The 21,746-nt window shown below is 45.3% G+C and overlaps 2 protein-coding genes across 2 annotated transcripts; both read left to right on the forward strand.

Annotated features, from left to right (window-relative positions):
* Positions 1-633: 633 nt before the first annotated feature.
* LOC135248820 (neuronal pentraxin receptor-like) lies at positions 634-9,480 on the forward strand. Its single transcript, XM_064323774.1, has 5 exons — positions 634-1,775; positions 3,416-3,668; positions 4,580-4,821; positions 5,671-5,850; positions 7,101-9,480. The coding sequence occupies exons 1-5, from the start codon at positions 1,092-1,094 to the stop codon at positions 7,329-7,331; spliced, it is 1,590 nt and encodes a 529-aa protein (XP_064179844.1). The 5' UTR covers positions 634-1,091; the 3' UTR covers positions 7,332-9,480.
* A 4,001-nt stretch (positions 9,481-13,481) lies between these two features.
* On the forward strand, positions 13,482-17,401 carry LOC135248821 (dynein axonemal light chain 4). Its single transcript, XM_064323775.1, has 4 exons — positions 13,482-13,624; positions 14,390-14,465; positions 14,581-14,664; positions 16,360-17,401. The coding sequence occupies exons 2-4, from the start codon at positions 14,394-14,396 to the stop codon at positions 16,522-16,524; spliced, it is 321 nt and encodes a 106-aa protein (XP_064179845.1). The 5' UTR covers positions 13,482-13,624; positions 14,390-14,393; the 3' UTR covers positions 16,525-17,401.
* The last annotated feature ends 4,345 nt before the right edge of the window (positions 17,402-21,746 follow it).

Raw genomic sequence — 21,746 nt, forward strand, 5'->3', positions numbered from 1 at the left:
CATTACGGCAGTGCGCCTGGCCTGCGCTTGCATCAGCGTATGCCCAAGAGGAAGTAAATATCAGCACTGGATATTTCTCAGCATGGACCGAAACTCCACAACCAACACCTTCTCTCTCATTTCAGAATTTCTCATTTCTCTCTCATTTCTCTCAATTCAGAATGTTTCACAAAGTTTTTTTTTTTTTTTTTTTTTTTTGCAAATTAAGAAATATTAAGAAGTCATTAAGAAGCAAAAACTAGTATAATTCAGCAAACAAGATTCACTTTTATACTGAGTCTTTCTCAAGAAAAGTCCAGGTATTGTTTCAGTATTTACAACCAAATGTATAACATGAAACATTATTGAAGCATATTACCCAATAATAATAATAATAATAATAATAATAAAGCCCTCTTTTGTCTAGCTATAAGTTTTTTTTTTTTTTTCTGAACTGAAACAGGATGTTGTCCATGGTTCCCCTAAATTAGATTGTAGCAGTAGGATACAAATTCCCTCTCTGCTGCTTGTCACCACAACCCCCCCCCCCCCCCCCCCCCACCCCACACACACACACACACACACACACACACACACAACCCCCCCTCTCTCTCACACACACACACACACACGCACACATACACTGCGCCTCCTCTTCTGGTCCCCACAGTAACTACACAGACGTAGCAGCTTAGCAACAGAGAGCGAGAGGGGACGTTGGCAGTCGGAAGAATACAATATCACCGTTCTGCATCATTTCTATATTTGAACGAAGAGGGACGGGAAATAACAGGAAGAGACGACACGAAGAAGCTAGACTTATAACGTTATCTTTCCGAAACAATTCTTTATATTGGTTTAAAAAGGGGGTTTTAAAGGCTTTTGCATTTAAAAGCGGGTAATGGGAGGGTATGTGGCATGATAGCGCACCGTAGCGCTATCTAGTTTCTCGTATAAATCAGAGACACTCGATTTCTACTGAGTGCGGTTTGTTCGGGCAGTGGGTGTTTTCTCCTAACCGGAAAGTTGTTTTTCATAACAAGCTATTCTCTTTTATATCGACCTCTCCCATCGCCACCCTGAAGTTCATCGTGGTTTTGTTGGCCGCCGGGATGCTGGCCTTCCTCGGCGCGGTCATATGCATCATTGCCAGCGTCTACCCGGGGTCTTCTAGCCCTGCACATCTCCCACTGGCGGACAACCAGTCGCTGTCTCCGGACGCAGTGTTGCAGTCACTGTCTCCGGGTTCTGTTGCACGCGCTGGCTCTTTGGGCGCTCTCCACGGTTCTGAATCAACAGAAGCTGGAGGTTTGGGAGTCAACCTGGAGGCGCCTACATTCAACGAACTGAGCAATTCGGGCGGGATCGGGTCAGGAGGGAGGAAACAGTTCAGTTTTAGCCGGCTCATCTGCACCCCTATTCCTGCTGGAGAATGCAAATCAAATAACCTTCAGCAACAAGCCGACGAGCCGTCTTCGTACGCCGGCGAGGACCTGGGATACTTCCGTACCACCGCGGAGCAACTGCGGCAGACCGTGCTGCAGCAGAAAGACCAGATACTAATGGACCAGCGAACAATAAGGGAACTTACGGGGAAACTGTCTGAATGTGAAAGCGGACTGGAGGAGCGCAGCGCAGAGGTCGAAAGAAGCGTGGGGCTGTGGGGAGATAACCGCCGCCTCATGGCTGGAGACGACGTGCAGTCTCTGGCTTTAGCTCAGATGCAAACTGCCCGTGCTGTGGAGGAGCTAGAGCGAGCCATTCTTCAGTTGAAGGACCGCATAGAGAAACTGGAGGTAACTGATGAGCTAGACCGGCGAAACAATGGCGTGCTGTCGCGTGATTCTCATTGGAACATACTGTCCTCGCTATTACTATACTCTTTTGGAAAACATGGCCAGTTTGTGTTTTGTCGCTCCTGTTGATCTCCTTTTCATCAAGAGGTTTACAGATAGGCGGAATGGTCTGTTGTAAGACGGGATGGGTGTTTTAAATTGGCTGCCTGATATGGTATCGCGGTAAATTACATAATTGAGGAAGAGCTTCATGACTGGCTGACAATCAGTGAAAATGGATTAGGTTCCCTGCTAAAAACGTGTTTTAGCCTCTATTAGTCTGACCACGAGTCAAATTGTTTTTTAAATGATGGAGGAATAGACAGCGTTGATGCTCTAAGTGAAATTTATTTTAAAAGGTTAGGTTAACTCCCCACTAGAGTCGCATGATCTTTCTTATAGTTTATATCACCAAGTCTGTATTCTGAAAATCTATAAATGACTTGGTGATAAATGACCGACAACTATAACTGTCTTTCCTAGATTTCAAAGTTAATACTTTCCTGCTATTTGTTGCCTAATTCGTGTGCCATTCTGCAGCAAGAGCAATTTTTTTTAAATCACAGGATAATGATTATCCCCATAACTGTCCCGGGAAAAAAAAAACAACAAAAACAAATCAAATTTAGTTTCAAATATTCAAGAATTGTGACAAATATTCAAATAATTGTCTAAATGTTCTCAAAAGGCATATGTCCGCACGACATTGTAGCCTATGTAGGCTATACCTATATGAAAATGCATGAAGGATATTAAAGTGGCCTACTTAATCTGAAATAAGATATAATTGTGAATATCACTAAAATTAGTATTCGTATGACAAGGGGAGGTTTAACAGTATAACTGCATAGAGGATTTTAATGAACACAGGCCTATCGACTCCCCGCGTCCCTCGCGACTCCTAACCGTTCCGTGAGCTCTCACACCGGCCGAGCTGGGGCACCTGCTGCGTGGGTGCTTCCGGACGCATATTGCCACATAAGAAGAGGTGGTCAATAGATCTATGGAATCTAAAGTTTAGTGCAGCGTCATGGAGTAGTAATGTTGGGTGGTCGTAACGTCTTTTTTTCAAGCGCTCGTGCCCTCTGCATGTTAATGTGTCGCTGTGTTTACGCCGTATTGAGTAGATTGAATGTGCTGCAGTGCATTGCCCTGTGTGTGTGTGTGTGTGTTCGTGTGTGTGAGCAAGTGAGGGAGAAAGGAGACAGATTTTCTTGGCCTCATTCTGAAACGGTCCTCATGGAAAGATAGTATACTTCAGTTTCCAGTCAGAGTAAGTATATTCACACAAACCTAACCTCAGTCGACATCTGTCGCTTAGTCTCTCTCATTAACTGTCTCACATTCTCACTGCTTCTAGGCTGTATCTCTATGTCTGTCTCTCTCACACACATGCACACACATCATTGAGAAAGACACATACATACTGCAATGTGCCACAATGTCCACACTGTATCTCCCTTACAGTTCTAATTCTGGAGCCAAGGAACCAGATGGAACTAATGAAGCTGCATATTAAGTACTGAGTACTAAGTATTGTCTATGAAATGAACAGTGAATGACATCAGGCTTCTATTCCTTCTTGTTTTCTTGTCTTCCAGTCCGAGTTAGGCCCCTTAGCCCATAACCTGACGGAGATTAGCTTAAAGGGTCTTGGAAGCATCTCTGGAACCCCCAGGAGGCTGGGCGCGGCCACCCAGTGGCGGGCGGAGGACCTGGAGGGCCAGCTGGAGAGGAAGATCGAGCTGCTGGAGAAGGAGAGGGCAGCCCTCCGCAAGCAGACGCAGAGCCACCATCAGGAGATGGACCAGGGGATCAGCTCCCTGCACCACCGCATCGCCCAGCTGGAGCAGAGTGAGCACGGGCGAGCGCGGGCAGGGGCAGGGGCGCTAATGGGGTGGAGTCTGACATTCCCTGTATAAACAAGGGGAAATAGTCTGAGATGCCCTGTATAAACAAGGGGAAATAGTCTGAGATGCCCTGTATAAACAAGGGGAAATAATGTGAGATGCCCTGTATAAACAAGGGGAAATAGTCTGAGATGCCCTGTATAAACGAGGGGAAATAGTCTGAGATGCCCTGTATAAACAAGGGGAAATAGTCTGAGATGCCCTGTATAAACAAGGGGAAATAGTCTGAGATGCCCTGTATAAACAAGGGGAAATAGTCTGAGATGCCCTGTATAAACAAGGGGAGATAGTCTGAGATGCCCTGTATAAACAAGGGGAAATAGTCTGAGATGCCCTGTATAAACAAGGGGAAATAGTCTGAGATGCCCTGTATAAACAAGGGGAAATAGTCTGAGATGCCCTGTATAAACAAGGGGAAATAGTCTGAGATGCCCTGTATAAACAAGGGGAAATAGTGTGAGATGCCCTGTATAAACAAGGGGAAATAGTCTAAGATGCCCTGTATAAACAAGGGGAAATAGTCTGAGATGCCCTGTATAAACAAGGGGAAATAGTCTGAGATGCCCTGTATAAACAAGGGGAAATAGTCTGAGATGCCCTGTACAGACAGGTGTGAGAAATGGTGTGGCAAAGAGAGACAAGCAGAAGTGAAGCTGGTTTGTGTGGGGGGAGAAGGGTAGAGAAGAAGAGTGAGGGCTGAAATAAACAGATGCTGAGAAGGGAAGGGGGATGGGGAGGGAGGGTTCAAGATTGAGACCTTGACTTTCGACGGTCCTTTACCGAACACACAAAAACATACGCATGTCAGCAAGGGGTTCCCCTCAGCTAAACGCAGACAACTTTCAATCCTCCCAGGCCTGTCGGAATACGACTACCCCGACGGCTTCCGGCTGTCCTTCCCGCTGCGGACCAACTACATGTACGGCCGGGCGAAGCGGGCCGTGCCGGAGCTGCACGCCCTGACGGCCTGCCTGTGGCTGCGGGCCAAGGAGGGCGGCGTCGGCACGCCCTTCTCCTACTCGGTGGCGGAGCAGCCCAACGAGCTGGTGCTCCTGCAGGGCCTGCACAGCCCCGTGGAGCTGCTCATCAGCGACAAGGTCAGAGCCCAGCTCGCGGCGCCTGCGAGGCATGGCGGGGGCGAAGGCCGCCATGTTCTCGCCGGGCGAAGTCTGGGGTTTCACCTGGACACTGCCTGCGTTTGCATTCATCTCAGATTTATTCCCCTTATTTTTGTATACAGCTCGGCTCAGAGTCTTCATTTTTCTTTATTTGTGTATTATTTGGTTGGAGGGCCTTTCACAACTTTATTTCTAGGGTTGTAGACTGTGGCGTGCATGCTGAATCACGTGTTTGGGTGTTTTTGCACTTTCATTTAGTGGTAATTCATTTTCCTGCCGTTTGAAAACTTTTTCTGTGCTCTCCAGCGAGGGAGAGTTTGCGTTCTGTGTCTGATCTGGAATATAAAATGAAGCGTTGAAATATTGGATCTGACTGCATGCTGTTTCTGGAAGCCACATTCTGCCAGTTTTGTTGCATCGCTCTATTCAGGCTTTGACTGGCATATCCTCCTGAGACCACGGTTTTTGGTACTTACATTTTTTGACATAATGCAAGTGTCTCAGACGGCTGAAAGAAACTGCAGTGAAAATATTTTTTTAGACGTTATTTATTTTATGTTTATTTAATGTCCCTTGTAGTGTAGGTTTCAGCATAGTATAATATATGGTTTTTAATATTAAGACCAGAGACCATGTCCTGTACAGGGGACAAAAATACAGGTCTCAGCAGGTTATTGTCCAGGCCACTGCGACGTCCATGTTCCCCTGAACCTCATCCTAGTGTTCCTACTGTAAATAAACGTAGGCCGCAAACGGCCCGAACTCATCAGCCACCCACTCTCAACCGTACCGAAGTGCCAACGTGTCTTTACCCCGCTCCTCCCGCAGGTGGCGCAGCTGCCCTTGTCCTTGCCGCCAGACAGCTGGCAGCACGTGTGCATTAGCTGGACCCTGCGGGACGGGGTGTGGAAGGCCTACCAGGGGGGCCAGCTGAAGGGAGAAGGGGAGGGCCTGGCTGCCTGGCACCCTATTCGACCCGGCGGGGTGCTCGTACTGGGGCAGGAGCAGGTAAGCAAGTCTTCTCCGATTTCACTGCCGTGACACAAATGCGCTGATCTGGGGCAGGTTGAGACTCGGGTAGAAATAGTTTAGAGCGGGTGGTCATATTACAGCAACGCTAAAGCACAGAAGATGAGCGGAGTATGTGCTGTCGTTCCTCACCTTACGGTCCAGATTGAGTACGCAGAACCGTATCGGTGGCCAAACGATCTGTCTACGTCTGTGATGCCATGGAGCAACACATACATTTATAAGATTGCAGTTATATTATTTTAAGCAGATTAGTATTAATGTAGAGTGCAAGTATCTAAGCAGTGTTTTGTTCAGTGGTGGAAATGAATGAACGTTTCAGTATTCAGCAGATACTCTTATACAGCACGATGCACACAGATAAAAAAAATTTTTTTACGCACAATCAATTTATGCACTGCACTACACTGCCGTTGCACTACAGGGCCCTAGAGCCACTGCAGAATTCACTGCGTGTCTGCACGTTCGTGAGCTGAGCTCCGGGAAGCGGATGTGGATGGAACTTGTTCTCATAAAATACTTGAGCTTCATTAGAGCCAGGCTACTAAACCATGCTCCTGGAGGGCCGCAGCTCCTGTGGGCTTCCATTACTGCCGGGCAATTAGGCATCTGATTCAGCTGAGCGCCGGCAGGTACTCTCCCTCCTCAGCCCCATGTCAGAGAATGCGAGAGATTAATAAAGAGCTGGAGCTGGAGTTGGACTGTGGCCCCCGCCTTCGGGGCTGTATTGCATTAAACCCGCTGTGGGGCTGCATTGTGTTTTTACGCTCATAGGAAATGGATATGGCTCTTACTCTCGAGACCGTCGTAGCTCACCCTGACGCCAATCCTACCTGATTCCACACTCGTTTACCGCTTTCCTCCTGTGATCCCTCGTTCTTTGCACTCTGTCCCCTCACACCGGTCGTGCTCTGTTCCCCCATACCACCGAGCCCTCTACTTCTACCTGTGTACTGATCCATCCTCTTCCACAGTATCTCCAATCTAACCTCTGCTATTCCCCCCTCTCTCTCTCTCACTCTCCCTCTCACTCTCTCTCTCTCAATCTCCCTCTTCTTCTCTCTCCTTCTCTCTCTCTCTCCCTCTTTCTCTCACTCTCTCTCTCTCTCCCTCTCCTCTCACTCTCTCTCCCTCTCCTCTCACTCTCTCTCTCCTTCTCTCACTCTCTCTCTCTCTCTCCTTCTCTCACTCTCTCTCTCTCTCTTTTTCTCTCTCTCTCATCGGAGCAGGACACTCTTGGGGGGCGCTTCGACGCGTCCCAGGCCCTGGTGGGGGGGCTGTCCCAGTTCAACCTGTGGGACCGGGTCCTGACGCCGGCGGAGATCTCGGGCCAGGCCGAGTGCAGCCGGCCCGCCCTGGGCAACGTGGTGCCCTGGACAAACAGAGACATTGAGGTTTTCGGAGGGGCCATCAAGGAGCCCCGGGACCCATGCGCCGAGCGTGCCAACACCCAGCCGTGAGGAGGAGGAGGAGGCGGAGGAGTGGTGCTGTGCAGCAGAATTGGGGGCGTCTTATTGGCTGTCGTATTTCTACGCAGAATGCGATAGGCTCATGCCGTTGCTAGCGTGGGCAGGGTTTTTGTTCCTTTTCCTCGTGGGGCAGGTTTGTGATCTGCTCTACATTCTTTAAATGAGCTTTTACAAGTGGAGCCGTTCTCCATTTCGGGAGCAGAGTGCTCCAGAGCCTTGTCTTGTCTTGTGTCCTGCTTGTATTCTTCTTTTTAAGAGGTGATTTCTGGTGCAGTCTTGAGCGATGGCGTCACATTTTTTATTCTCGGGTGACAGCCGGGGGATATTGTTCTGTACAGCATATTTGTCCTCATGTTATGCTGTTTGTTAACTTTTTATCGTGACGTGTCTTTTGTAGTCTCTCCTGTAGTCTCGCACCCTTGCCACTGGCTAACATCGCAGTTACCGCTATGTCACACCAACAGCTATGAAAACGGTATGTTAGTTGGACAGCACAGACTGACTGTTTACCTTCCTGTAGGTTTTCTACGGTGCAGAGTACCACACATAAGTTCCCTTAAAGCATATTTAAAAATGAAGTGGCTGTCCCTCTGAAGACACTCACCATGATTGCAAGCTGGGTCTTACAGCTGCAGACACTGCAGCAGTGAGCCGCGCAATGCCATTGGCCGACTGTGAATGTGAGACACGTCCGGGCCCGTTCCCGCGAGAGGGCGCGTCTGGTGTAAGCCGGCTCCGGTTTGGTTTTGGGTTTCCACCGCACCCCTCCCGTTAATGCGAAAGGCCGCCGGTTTTCTCCAGCGAAGCGGCTCTCCTTGCTGTCTCCCCCGTTTTGAGCCAAAATGGCCGCGGGCTCACGCGCAGACGCTTCAGAGGAGCGCCTACGCTTTGGCTGCGGTGTTCCTTTTGCACGGGGGCGCAGGCGGCACCGATGCGGTGCCAGAGGGGAAATGGCGCATCGTACGCGCGTGCTCCTCGGGCACTTCCGGGTAAAGCTGGTGAAACAGATTACGATTCAAGCGAAGAGTCTGGCAGAACTTAGAACCAGCGTTCTTTTTGCATGGAGATGTATGGAACCAGCTTTGATTTACTTCAGGACAAAAAGTGACATCGGTTGAACACATACCGTCAGCACACTGCATAATTGCTGTCTCTTCCATTCTTGCAATTTTAAGCACGCATTCTAGAATACATATTGCCTCACGTGTAGTCATTAAAGGTATTCTAGAATGTATGGATAAAATGGCTTTTACGAAAGCTGAAGTAATGTATAAAGTACATATTCTATCATTTGCAGTATGTATAAAGATTTTTCCCCTGATTTTGTGGTTTGGACGCAGCTATATTACAATTTCATAAATGCTGAGGAAATGCAGAGAGAACAGTATGAACATATTGTCAAGAGTCAGGATTTTCCAAGCTGACTGTCATCCTAAAGACAATATACCATACTTTCAAAATAAATTTTTGAAAAATAAAAAGCACGCACCCTATAACCCATGCATACACACCACCAAGCTGCTTTGTAAATGTTATTTTACTCTGCTCTCAGTTTAGCTGAAAGAGAGGAGGGAGAAGTGTGGCTAGGAGGGGATGATTAATAGGTACGGTACACAATAACCTGGGCGCCTGCCACCATTACCCAGCTCTCATGATTGTGAAGTGCCTGTCTGGGGTAAACATGGCCAAAAATGCTCCCTGTTTCCCTTTCTTCTTTCCCCTGCGCTTTCTGTTTCTGAGGATGATCAGCTGTGATGTCAGCGCTGTGCTCGTTTACCTCTGCATCTCTGTGGCCCTCCTGTGAAATATGTGTATGAAAAGTAAAACGATTAAAAACTAAATGGCTGACAATGCTATCTGAAAGGAAACCATGTGACTTGTTATTGGTGTGAAACGTCAAACAGAAATGGCCTGCTTCTGTCTCTTTCTTTACACACTTCTCTTTATGCAGTATATCACTCTTGCACACTCCTGTAAATATCTTGCATTTTTTTCTTATCTTTTTCTATTCATACATGTATCTGTCTATTCCTGCAATTTTTGTATCAGTTCGTCTGTATCTCTCTCTCTCTCTCTCTCTCTGATTCTAAAGCCCCTATTGTAACGTTATTGTGAGAAATAAAATCAGTTTTCACACTGACCTGACTTCCTCCTTATACAACTCGGCTGTATTTTCAACTGAGTGGCCTTCTGTTGAATTCTGCATTTACACTCAACTGTTAAGCGTTAGAATGGAGGTAAAGCATTGCGGCTTCTTTGAATTTGAAACTGATGGGGAGGCAAGGTTGTGGTTTGGCCTGGGAGGGACATCAGAACATGGCCAGTGATACACATTCTCTACATCCATCTATCTCTCGCTCTCTCTTTTAACATGGAGAAATGTTCTGAACTAGGCTGGTTTCATGTTCCCATTCCTTCCCAGTGTTTCTACAGCTTGCTGCTCTGAAATATCACATTTCTGTCTGCTCATGCGCGTCATTTTCATTGTTCTTCACTCTTTCCTCTATCCCCCTCTGATTCTATGCTTTGCTCTCTCTCTTTCTTAGCTGTGAACTACACATGATTCAGCTTGCAATATTAACAATGCCATGGTCCTGAAAAAATAGTCAGCACGCCTCTCATCTCTTAATATTCTTCTTTCTCAGCCTGTTTCTGCAGTTACTAACTTAAAAAATGAATATTTAGAATTTCTTTCCTTCTCTTCCTGTATTTTATTTAAAACTCCCATCCTCTGCCTTCCAATCAATTCCCCCTGCATAAGTAAAACTATCCATCATTTATCTTCCTAACATCTCTGCATCACCTATTCCCTCTTTCTCTTCCTCTCACCATCCCTCCGTACCCCTCCCACAAATTGTACCCCTCTCTTTCGTTAAGTTCTATCGCTCCTTCCCACAAACAGGATGCCATTGACTAAGACTTCCGGCATTGTCCAAGCTGTGAGGCATGCTCAGCTTCAGATGAGTAAAGACGTTTTTACACAAATGGTCATTACATCACGATCACACCACTGCTCGTTCTATGACTAATCACTGGTTTGTTTGAATCAACATTTTGAGGCCTGAGAATGACAGGGTTCTTATTATATTGAGCTTTCACGTTATTGTCAGTTCATTGGTTTAATTACTGCCTAAAAACTGGAATTACCACCAAAGTCTAAACCTTTTTTTCTTTTCCATTTGTAACACCATACACAAATAAAGAGTGAAAATACAGTATTTATTTGTATGTAACTCATTTTCAAAAAAAGATTTCACCTAGAATCTTGTAACTCTCATGTCACAATTTGTTCTGTACTCTGCTTTTGTATGTTTATGATTTAAAAATTTTCTTACCTATACAGTTTGCATATGTTTATTGTAAAGTGATCCGAATTAATTTTAGCACAGTGTTCAGTGTTGATTCAACTCTATCAGTGCTTATGTTGTAGAGTCCAATAAGAATTAAATGGAGTGTATCAGAGTTGATTTAACACTGAACTTTTAACTGCATTTATTTTTATGTGTTTATATGCAAATCGCCTGCATTGCAGCGCTGCATTGCACGTCTCCCTCATGAAAGTGAAGATGTGCGGGCAAAGCAAAGGCAGCAGTCGGCTGCCAGGTTAGAATGAAATGAATGTCATCACGCGCTTCCTGGTTTGTCTCTGAAATGACAAGCGCGGGTAATTGCTAATGCTGTCCATGCAGTCCATTTCAACAAACAACCTTCTCTCCTACAAGTATCTTCAGGCAGATATCTACGGTGATACTACCTCCATCACTGCAGCCATTCTGAGTCTACAGTACTGTAGACGAGCGTGGATTTACAACAACAAATCAATCCCTGTAATGACTGCAGCTCTTTTATATTGTAATATATTTCTCCATCCACTGTAGCGTCTGCTGGAGCTCCCTGGTGCATATATAATTTTCTTATTCTTCTCTCCCCTTCTTTGCTTCTAGGCATTCTCTCTCTTTTTTTCTTTATCCCGCACTACTTTATAGTTTTGTAACATTCATTTATTTTCCTCTCCCGTGTGCTCCTAATCTTCTTCCATGCATATGCAGGTGCATTTTTATGCAGGTGTATTGTGATAACTTTTTTATTTTTATTTTTTATTCATGCATCGTTGTATTCTGGTCGTCCAACTTGGAATGAGGAATTGTAAATTGAAGTGTATTCACATATAAAGTGGTGCTTGCATTATGAACACTGTTCTTTCCCACTTCCCAGTGCAGAATGCCCCAAATTTAACCCACCGGCTCACTGTACAGCCAGCTCCTCATGCTTCTTCCTCAGAGCTGCCATCCCTCTTTTTTCCAAGCTGCCCTTCCTCTTCCTCGCCCCATCTCAGCTGGATCTTCTCGAACCTAGTAGGGCTTCTTCAGACAGTGATAAATAGCCTCACCTTTTACACACATGCACGCACACACACACATGTACATAACACAAATAAATGCAAACACACCATGCAAACACAAATATAATCTTCCCAATGTTATATTAGTTAGCTATATTGGTTCATATTGCAACTTGAAAATATGATGTACACTCACCAACCAACCTATACATGCACACACAAATCACCACATTCATACGTACACAGAAAGGTATATGTTACTTTACTGACAACATCTATATGTTAATCATGTTTTGTTTGTTTCTCCACTGTTTCACTGATTCCATAAAACAGATTAGTCCCTCCCCTTGTCCTCTATTTTTCATCTCTCCAGGAATAAATAATCCACTAATCCACAAAACCAGAATAAAAAGGTTTATCTACAATCAAATAAATCCATAAAGGGTTCTCTTCCAATAATTCCTTAAAACTACATTTAGAGTTCTCAGAATGAGGTGAGCCAGATCTTATGTCTGTTAGACACACGGTAAATTAATTTTACACAGCCAAACCTGACTATAACTTAGATATCATTCCCGCCATATTTAATTACTTGTGTGTGCATTGAACAATTTGGCATAAAAATGCAATACAAAGAAGAGCAGTAATTGCATCGCTTAAATCAATCATCCCCAGTAGAGTTCACAATTATACCTTGCATGATGCTCTGCATGAGTTTATTCCAGTGCAGAATATTTAGGACACAACTGTGTGCAACTCGTCTGGGGACTGAACCTGAACAGATGTGGCAGCAGCCTAATGTAGGTTATCAGATGCAGAGGTGGAAAAGGAGGGTGTGAGAGAAGACAGGGAGGGAGGGAGGGAGGTAGGAAGCGGGATATGGGAATAAGGAATGAAAAAAGATTCAGTGACTAGCTGACAAAGGAAGAAAGAAAAAGCAGCAGTCAGCCAGCCAGAGCAATTTACACGTTACAGCACACCTGGCAAAATGCTGCATTGCATTAATATCTATAAAGAACAAGGTGCTCGCCACTGCTGATCTCTCTGCAGTACTGGACTGTGTACATTTATTTCTCCTCCAGATAATCTGCTCATTTAAAAAAAAAAAATGCTGCTTATTCTTTGTTCTCCGCTTATGCTGCTGATCATGTTTATCATCAATCGCCCCGTTTACCTCCGGACACAGCCTATTTACTGGGGTGACACAAGGTTCTGCTTCAGGCTTTGCCCCGGCCTTCTCTCTACACTGCGCCTGCTTTCTAGGTGCTGACATTGCTTCCTATGGTTCAGCCTATCAATTATGCACAGGTGATTTGCATTCAGAGGATTTTCTGCTGTTCTTCAGTCTGATTGTGCAACAACTGGTAATTACATGCACTCAGCATTTCCAAAATAAAGGTAGCCCTCGAATCAAAGGGATTATAGAGGACTTATAGATGAAATTATTAATGCGTCCTGAAAAGCAAAAGGCATTAAATATGCATCTGCCTCCTGTCTGTCCAGGCCATCGAGATGTATAAGAACCACTGACAATATATAACAACCAAACCAGTGGCAACTGGAGTTTAGTTTATTAGCATAGCATATATGCAAACAACATGCATACAATGTTATGCCATACAATACTTTGAAATTTACACCATATGTTATTTAAATTTGTTATGTCCACAGACACAGAATGGAAGACCAAAAATGTGTACTTTCACTACGGCTTCGAATGTAGGCTACGTAGCCTACTTTTCTCCGGACTAAGAGGAAGGAAGTAGGCGTTATTAACAGTAACTTAAAGGTACGATTGACAGGCTTTCTATCCAACCGAAATAATCGTTTGCAGTAGGTGGGTATTTCCGGGGAAGGCAGGCTCAAATCGTTGCTATGGCCGAAATGTAACAACTACTGTAGCCAAAGAAGCGGTGTAACAAACTTCTGAGCTTTTGAGAAGGTGGGTAGCTGGAAAGGTGTGTATCCGTTATTGATATGACAGTAGCCTATCTGAAACGATTGATCGTACCAATAGAATAAGGCGTTATGGTATTTAAATCATGTCTGTTTAATGTAGTGCTGTATATTGTACTGTTAGTCTATTGATCTTGACTTTGTGTAACATTACAGTTAACCATTAAGTTTGTTAATCTTGTTTATAGCTAGCTTTGTATCCCTTGCTGTGACTACACCAAAATTAACTAGCTGGATCGTGTAGAGTATTTAAAAAGATTTACATAAAGTAAAGATTCCCAGTTTCTAATTGTTTGCTTGATTAAGGAATTTAAATGGAAAGAGTCAATTAAAGAATAAGTGGTTGTGTGCACAAGTAAATAGCTAACGTTATATATCGTAGAAATATTTAGTTAGCTAGACGAGATGAGCCAGTTAGCTAAGTAGCCTAACCCGCGGTTACAATATTGGGTTAGGGGGAGCCTGTGACGTGTGTGTTCAGTTGCATTTGTGTGTTTACTGTAGGCTATTTTGTTTTGTGACAGTTAAATGTATCGCTATGTTTTTCGTTAAAAATGGGCGCTTTGGAATTAGTTTAGAAGAAGTAGTTGTACTTCTCAATCCACCCCCTCCTCAAAACTAAGCTGCATAATGATCGGTAGCACAACTCTCCGCATTGAGCTTTTTAACTTTTTCATGACGTAATCAGTTCTACTCCTCTGTGGCAAGTTGTTCGTTTTAAATTAAATTGGTCTCTTAATTTCTGTTTAAGAGGGATGGCTGAGACTGTAGACGCCAAGAAAGAAGAGGCAGATTACAAAAGGGTCCACAGCTTCCCCCTGATCAGGGTTAGTACGTGTGTGTTGTTCTTACGGTAAATTGGAGAACGTGTCTCACCGTTGTGAGCTGATGTGTGCTGGGCAGTGTTGTATCGTTAGTGTTACAGTCCCTTTGCCCTTGCAGCATACGGACATGCCTGAGGAGATGAGGGTGGAGACCATGGAGCTTTGTGTCACTGCCTGTGAGAAGTTTTCCACCAACAATGAGGTGAAAGAGTTTGTGTGTGTGTGTGAGAGAGAGAGAGAGAGAGAGAGAGAGAGCGTGTGTGAGTGATGATGATGATGATGAGGTTGTGCAGTGAGTGGGGATGCAGAAGATTCAAGATTTCTGGTTGATTGTCCTTAAATGAAGGATATTTTTTGTACACATTTGTTTGCACATAATATGGTGATCAATTCCACATGTAAGGTGTAGGTTTATATATAATAAGCACCATCATGTCACTAATCATTGAACAATAGACATGTACATATGTGTATACGGTGATTAATTCCTTTTTACTTAAGATCAAGGCAGTACTCCCACACACCCCTAATGGCAGATGCAAGGCGTAATGAGGACATCAGTGGAACGTTATCCAAAGCCTCTGACGCTCCCACGTACCTCAGCGTTTCAGTTGCTCTTAGTAAGCGTTCTCATCTGCAGTACATACTCCTGGCGAGTACCCCGTGGGATCGAGATGCCGAGTATTTGCAAATAAAAAGAGAATTGTGTATTTGGGGACGTTACGTCCGTCACGTGCAGCTTGTGCCCGCTGTCTTCTGGGGTGCGGTTTGTACCGCGCGTGCGCGTGCGCATAGCTGAACGCCTCTTGGCTCGGTACGTGTTTGGTTCACTTGCATACTGGAGAATTGTCAATGGCTGGGTCCATGCAGGCAACAGACCCAAATGTACTTGGTGTCAGGGCTATAGTTCCTGGCACAATAGGTAAAAACATGTCGTCGTGATCTTGGTTAATCAATGCTGCATATTCAGAAATATTATACATGTTTGGTTTAAACTGCCTGGTGGAAAGCACTTAGTCAGCTGCCGTATGACTAATTTTGCCTTCAATACATTCATTTTGAGTAGGTGAGTTTTAAGTAAAATTATTAAATGGATAAAATCTGAATGTATTAAATGGGTAAAATTATAATCCAGAGAAAGGGTAAAATTGTTTCTGGGTTTGAACAGTTCCAGACAAGGCCACTGGCAATACACTATTCACTGGCATCTTGCATTGTCTGCCGGTTGCCTAGATACAGTCAACATTTGTCCTTGTATTTGCACTTCAGATTCGGTCTTTCTCAGTTTTCTGTTTTTTGCTGTAAAGCATCTGTGACAGTGTCTCTGTAGAAAAGTGTTATATAAATAAACCTTAATGGAATTGAACTTCCACATAAATTTGCTTGCTTTTTTTCTCCACTAACGAGTGGAACTGTCACCCAGAAGAAGTTGCCAGGTTGTGTCTGTGAGGAAGAAACAATAGAATATATGTGTATTTTTTGACATTTACTTTTCAGGACGGAGTTGATTGAATACAGACTAATACATTACATTACATTATAGGCATTTGGCAGACGCTCTTATCCAGAGCGACGTACAACAAAGTGTATAACCATAACCAGGAACAAGTATGACGAACCTAGAGAAATACGTCGTACAGGGAACAACCCCTAGTTCAACTTGACCTGATGGTAAACTGATTAACACTAACAACGAACGGCACAACGCAATCTATGAAAATAAATAAAAATACAATTAGTCGTTAAGACAGGCGCATCAACTAAGTCACCTATGAAACAGCTGCCTAGTTACAACCCTAAGTTTAGTGCGACTAATGCGCGTGTTCATGGGGTGCAGTGTGAAGCGCTGATCGACTTCGGCCATACTTACCTTTACGCTCTCTCTCTCTCTCCTCAGAGCGCTGCGAAGATGATCAAGGAGTCGATGGACAAGAAGTTCGGCAGCTCGTGGCACGTGGTGATCGGGGAGGGCTTCGGCTTCGAGGTCACGCACGAGGTGAAGAACCTGCTCTACATGTTCTTCGGCGGCAGCCTGGCCGTGTGCGTGTGGAAGTGCTCGTAGCGCGGGCCCTCGGCACCCTCTAAAAACGCTTCACTCCTGTACTGTACTCCACGGGTCAGAGTCACCCTGGACTGTGGGTTTGTGTGTGTGTGGGTGTGTGTGTGCGTATGTGCGTGCGTGCGTGTGTAGGGTTAGTGATTGTGAGCACAAAAATTTTTTATGTCTACAGTCTGAATTTTTGGTTTCTCTCCATCTTGAGGATCATATGGCTCAATGCAGTAAAATAGTTTTTAGGTGTGTGTGTGTGTGTGTGTGTGTGTGTGTGCGCGCGTGTGTTTGTGTAATGTTCTGATGCATTTCACTACTTCTTTCTCCGTTTCTGTTTATCTTTGTATGTGTCTTTGGAACACTAGAACATCTGTTGGAAAACTTTTCCTCCATCTCTTTGTCCCATTTCCCTAAATTCTCTCAAGTGCGATCTGATATTTCTGTCCTCAGATTGTTCCTCTTCCTCTCAGTCCCTGTTTACTTTTTTAAATGTTTTTTTTAAAAGTTGTATTTGTATTTTTTTAATAATCATTGTGTAAATACTGTAATGCTATTGTAAAGACTCAACTGTACTTTTCTAAAGCAACATAATGGAAATGGAAGTTGTTGTTACTCTTGTAATTTGTAGTTTTACATGTTTGATAAAGAAGGGCTCGATCATTTTTAATAACTTGAAATGCTGACACTCTGAAATTCAAGCCTATGGCTGTGACTCATGGGAATATTTTATTGTTGGTATTAGTGTCACTAGAAATGCCACTGGCCATGTGATTAATATTTGTTGTTTGTATGGAGTTTTGTAAACATTAAAGGGATAATTAACTCAGAATTAACAAAATTTCCTAAAGGGTGAAAAAAAGCCCTTACATTAAAGGTGTCTTCAGTTGTAGAGATGGGTATGCTTAATCTTTTATACTGCCAGAGAACATATGTTAGCGAATCCACTGGAGACATTTAAATCTGGTGCCCCATTACATGGCCCCAATCACATGCATAATAAGATCCACTGTGTCTAGCTAACTTCAGCACATACCAGCAGAGTGGTGCAGAGGCCTGTCTGAGGGGCGCCAACCAAGAAAAACAGTTTTAACACACCCAGATATTGTACAGAATATATTCTACCAAAATGTATGAATGAAAATTAATGACTGCAACAATAATAATACCAATGTTTTTTTTTTTAAATATCAAATCAAAGGGGCACGTCGGGCACTTGGGGCAAAAGGGGCAGGTGTTTGGGCACCCAGAGACTCCCCTCTGCATGTGCATGCATACCTTATTAATGCATACATGTGTCAACAGTGATGGGAATATTACTGATGATAATGACATCATATTACATATGTAGTCCAAAGACTGTCATCGCGTGGAATCTTTAATGTTACCTAGCAACCTATCTAGTTGCTGAAGTGCAGCTTATGTGACTATGTTACAGTATGTAAATAGGAAAGCGTAGCTGCATTTTAATAGAGGTCAAAAATCCCACAGCAGTTTTTATATTTGCATTTTTGCTTGTTATTATTCATACGTATCCGGTCATAATTGCTCGCATATCTCCCTAGAATGTGGTGAACATGCTAAATGAGATTTTATTATGCATGCAGTTTTGAAAATGCTAGCTGGAGCCGTGGCCTTCAATCTGGTGGATAGGCAAACATTTAGATGATGCTCTGGCAATATGAACAAGCAAAAATGGAGGATCCATGTCTCTGAGTGGAGGCTGCCTTTAAGGTAAGGAAACTTTCGATAAGTGTTGTGACATTTTATGAAGTTTAATGGAACGTCCCTTTAATGGTCTCTGTGCTGCGGTACATTTGAAGTGGTTATTTGTATAATAAAATAAAAAAAGCACTGAAAAGCACATGAAGTTTGAAGTGATTTGAGTTGATTGGAGCAGTCTCTGTCGACGAATGAGGTAGATGCTTTCTTTTTTTTTTTTGCTCGCGATGAATAGTGCGCACTCGTTGGGTGCTTTGAGATATCTTTGAATTTTTTATGTAGAGTAGACGGAGATGAGGAAGACGCATTTCCACACGCGGCGCAGCTGTGTTCTGAAACCGGTGAGGATGCCGTTTATTAAACCGCGTTTTTCCTGCGCCCACAGCTGCCAGAGGCGGGAGATGGATCGCCCGGCCGATGCATTTAACTGCGGCAATTCACGAGCGCGGAGTCAGCGCATTATCCGCGGCTTCATTACTGCAGCGGGGAGATTGATGCCGTCCGTTCGGTTCAAACTTCAGCTACGTGACTGTGGAACAGTTACAACGAAGCAAAACCTGAATGGCTTCAGGTGGTTAAGCACAAAGAGAAAACTTGCCAGACCCGATAAAGATGTTGTTATTTCAAAATGTTGTCAACTGTCCTCCGCCCTGTTCCGTTAACCTGTGCGTTCCTTACAATGCTGCCCGAGGTTTAGCATTCCCCTGGAAACGTTCTCAAAGCACACTCTCTCCATGCGTCTCAGAGAATGTGCCGGGCATGGACACGTGTGGAGTGAGGAAGCCTCTCCTCCGTGTGTTCCTCTTAACGTGTATGTCACGTGTAACCCTCTCCACGCTTTCTCCTGCATGCTGCTGCGTCTCCTCCTGCTTTACTCCCTCTCCCTCTGACTCAGTCTCCGTGTGGGCCTCCCTTCTGTTTCCTCCCTGCTCTCTCCTTTCCTTTCCTCCCACCTCCCCTCCGTTCTTCTCCCGCCCCGCACGTGTCCGTCCTGTTCATCTGAAGCCACTCGAGCGCTCGGCCTAGTGTTGGGCTCTTTATTGCTGATGACTCAGTCTCTCTCTGTCTCTCGGTGTGTCAGGCGAGGACACAGGCTTGCTCTGGGGGGAGATGAGGAATTGAACTGAGGTCCTCTTAGTCACGGTGGCTGCGGGGAAACGTGTGTGAAGGGGAAAACAGGTCGTGATGCAGCCAGTGAGCTGTTCTGCCGAAAGTGTGTTTGCTGGGAATTCAGAAGTACACGGTCACACCAGCCTGGGATCCGTGCCTGTGCGGTGGGTTGGGTTTAAAAATGAACTCTATGCATTTTTAAAGGTGAGCAGGCCCGTCTCACCATCTCACCTCCCTCTATATTCAGACAGGGGGGAAAGCAGAGAGAGCTGCCTGTGGAGAGTGAACCACAGTGCAGACAGTGCTCCCGCCCTGGGAGATTACATAAGACTGGAAGGTCGGCTACTCTGCAGGCCGCCGCACACGGTCTCTCCTTTAATGCACCTCTTAAACGGAAGGACTGGGAAGACTAGGAAGAGAGTGAAGCGTTTGATTGGGGAGAGGAGCGAGAGTTGAGACAGGGCTCTTTTTTTGGCTGAGTTCAGGTGCACTGAGGGTGAAAAGCAGACACTGTAGATTTAGGAGACAGAGGCCATTCGCGTGTGGCAATCCGGTATCGAGCGGCTGTTTGCACAGCGAAGCGGACGCTGTGACACCGGTCAGGCTGCCCTGCTCTCCGCTAACTCCCTGGTGCCACGCTCTGCCAGCTGCCCCGCTCAGGAACAGGCCAGAGGGGGGTGAGCGCCGTCCCAAACGTGTGCTTCTGTTCATGCATTTCACATGGGCCGCTCGGGCTAACTTTTACTCCCTGTCCCCGCGCCCCATCTTCTTCCCCTCGCTGTTTCTCTCCTCGCCCGTCTCTGTCTTTTTTATACCGGGTTATGAAAGATTCATGGATGGACAGCCTGAGAGTACAGCGTGTGCCTCCACCTTCAGAACCGCATCTCCGGTCTCTGCATGCGCTCGCGCGCGCTTCTACACACGCGCGGCTGCACGTACGCTAACAGCGCTGTTCGCGCGCTCGTTTTCCTTGAAACGTCGAATCTAATCTAAGCTTTTTTTTCTCTCGCAGGGTTTTGTTTGGCACCATTGTACTGCCACATTGAAAATATTTGTGCGAAACATTAATAAATGGGATGATGTCACGGCGTCCATGACTGTATACATTCACATTGGCGGTCACTCAGTCTTCTATTCACTGCTGTCTCTTAGCAACTAACGTTCTAATCACAATGAGACATGCAGGCTGGTTCTGGAGTGTGTGTGTGTGCGTGTGTGTGCGTGTGTATGTGAACCATACATGCCTTAAAAATAAATCGGTGAGCAAGTCCAACAAAGAAAGAAAGATGGATCAGGGAGGAGTGGGATGTTTGAGAGAATGAGAGTGGACAAGAAGCTAGGAAGGAAAAGAAAAATTGGCGAAACAGAGAGAGGGAGGGAGGGAGGAACGGATGCTTAAGGCAGGAAATGAGAAAGGATGAGTGAGCGATGCATCCTAAAACAGGAGCGAGGGAGGGGATTAATTTTTCATCTGGTCTGTGCCAATGGGCGTCTTTTTTCAGCAGGCCCAGGTTGAAAGGAAAGTTACATCGTGCCCCACCACTGCGCTCGTGTGCGGGCCCTTCGCTCGTGTGCTGGAGCGTGCGCGCGCAGCAGGAGCCGCCTAATCACCACGGGGAGAGCAGGGGTAGACGGCAGGAAACGGGAGGCAGAGAAAGGGCAGTGGTGAATGGCGAGGGGAGGGTGGTTGCTAAGTGACTAAGTGGCATTAACATGGCTGTCAGCCCCTTGAGTAAACAGTGCGTGATTAATTTTTTTTTCAGAAGTTCAGAATGAGTACTTGTGTTGAGGGCACACACAGCTTTCCCTTGACCCATCAGTGTTAGCACAAGGTAGTGTTAGCGAGCATTGGATGCTTTTCTCCTGCTCCTCCTCGTCTGAAATGAATATTCACAAACAGACAGGATCCGATCGTCGCAGAGTTTCACGCCTTTTCCGATTCCACAAACGTGTTGCCCTGGGGGCTCGTTGAAATGCACAGGTTCTGTGACGGTTAATAGGCATCACCACCATGTTGTTTTGAGCGTCTGCAGCCTGTTGTGGAAGCACCCCTGGGCCAGGCGGGACTCAGGGTGCTGCGTTCATACAGCTGGATGCCAGTGAAATCGGCATGCGTTAAAAACACGAGCAGGACGAGCAGCTCAACACGTCAATGATGAGGACTGAGAGAAAATTGACATTCCTGTGTCAAAGACTGACTGGAAATGACTCTGCATTTTCTCCAGATTCATTTGCAAACCCTCACCATTATTCTCAGTTGTCTCTCTCTCTCTCCTGTGTGTTCAATGTGTGTGTGTGTTTTTTGCTTGCATGTGAGCTCACGCATGTGCATGCATGTGTGTTTTTTGTGTCTGTGTGTGTGTGTACACGCACATGTGTGTGTGTGTGGTGCTGAAAACACCTCT

The sequence above is a fragment of the Anguilla rostrata genome, chromosome 2, assembly GCF_018555375.3.
Source record: "Anguilla rostrata isolate EN2019 chromosome 2, ASM1855537v3, whole genome shotgun sequence".
NCBI lineage: Eukaryota > Metazoa > Chordata > Actinopteri > Anguilliformes > Anguillidae > Anguilla > Anguilla rostrata.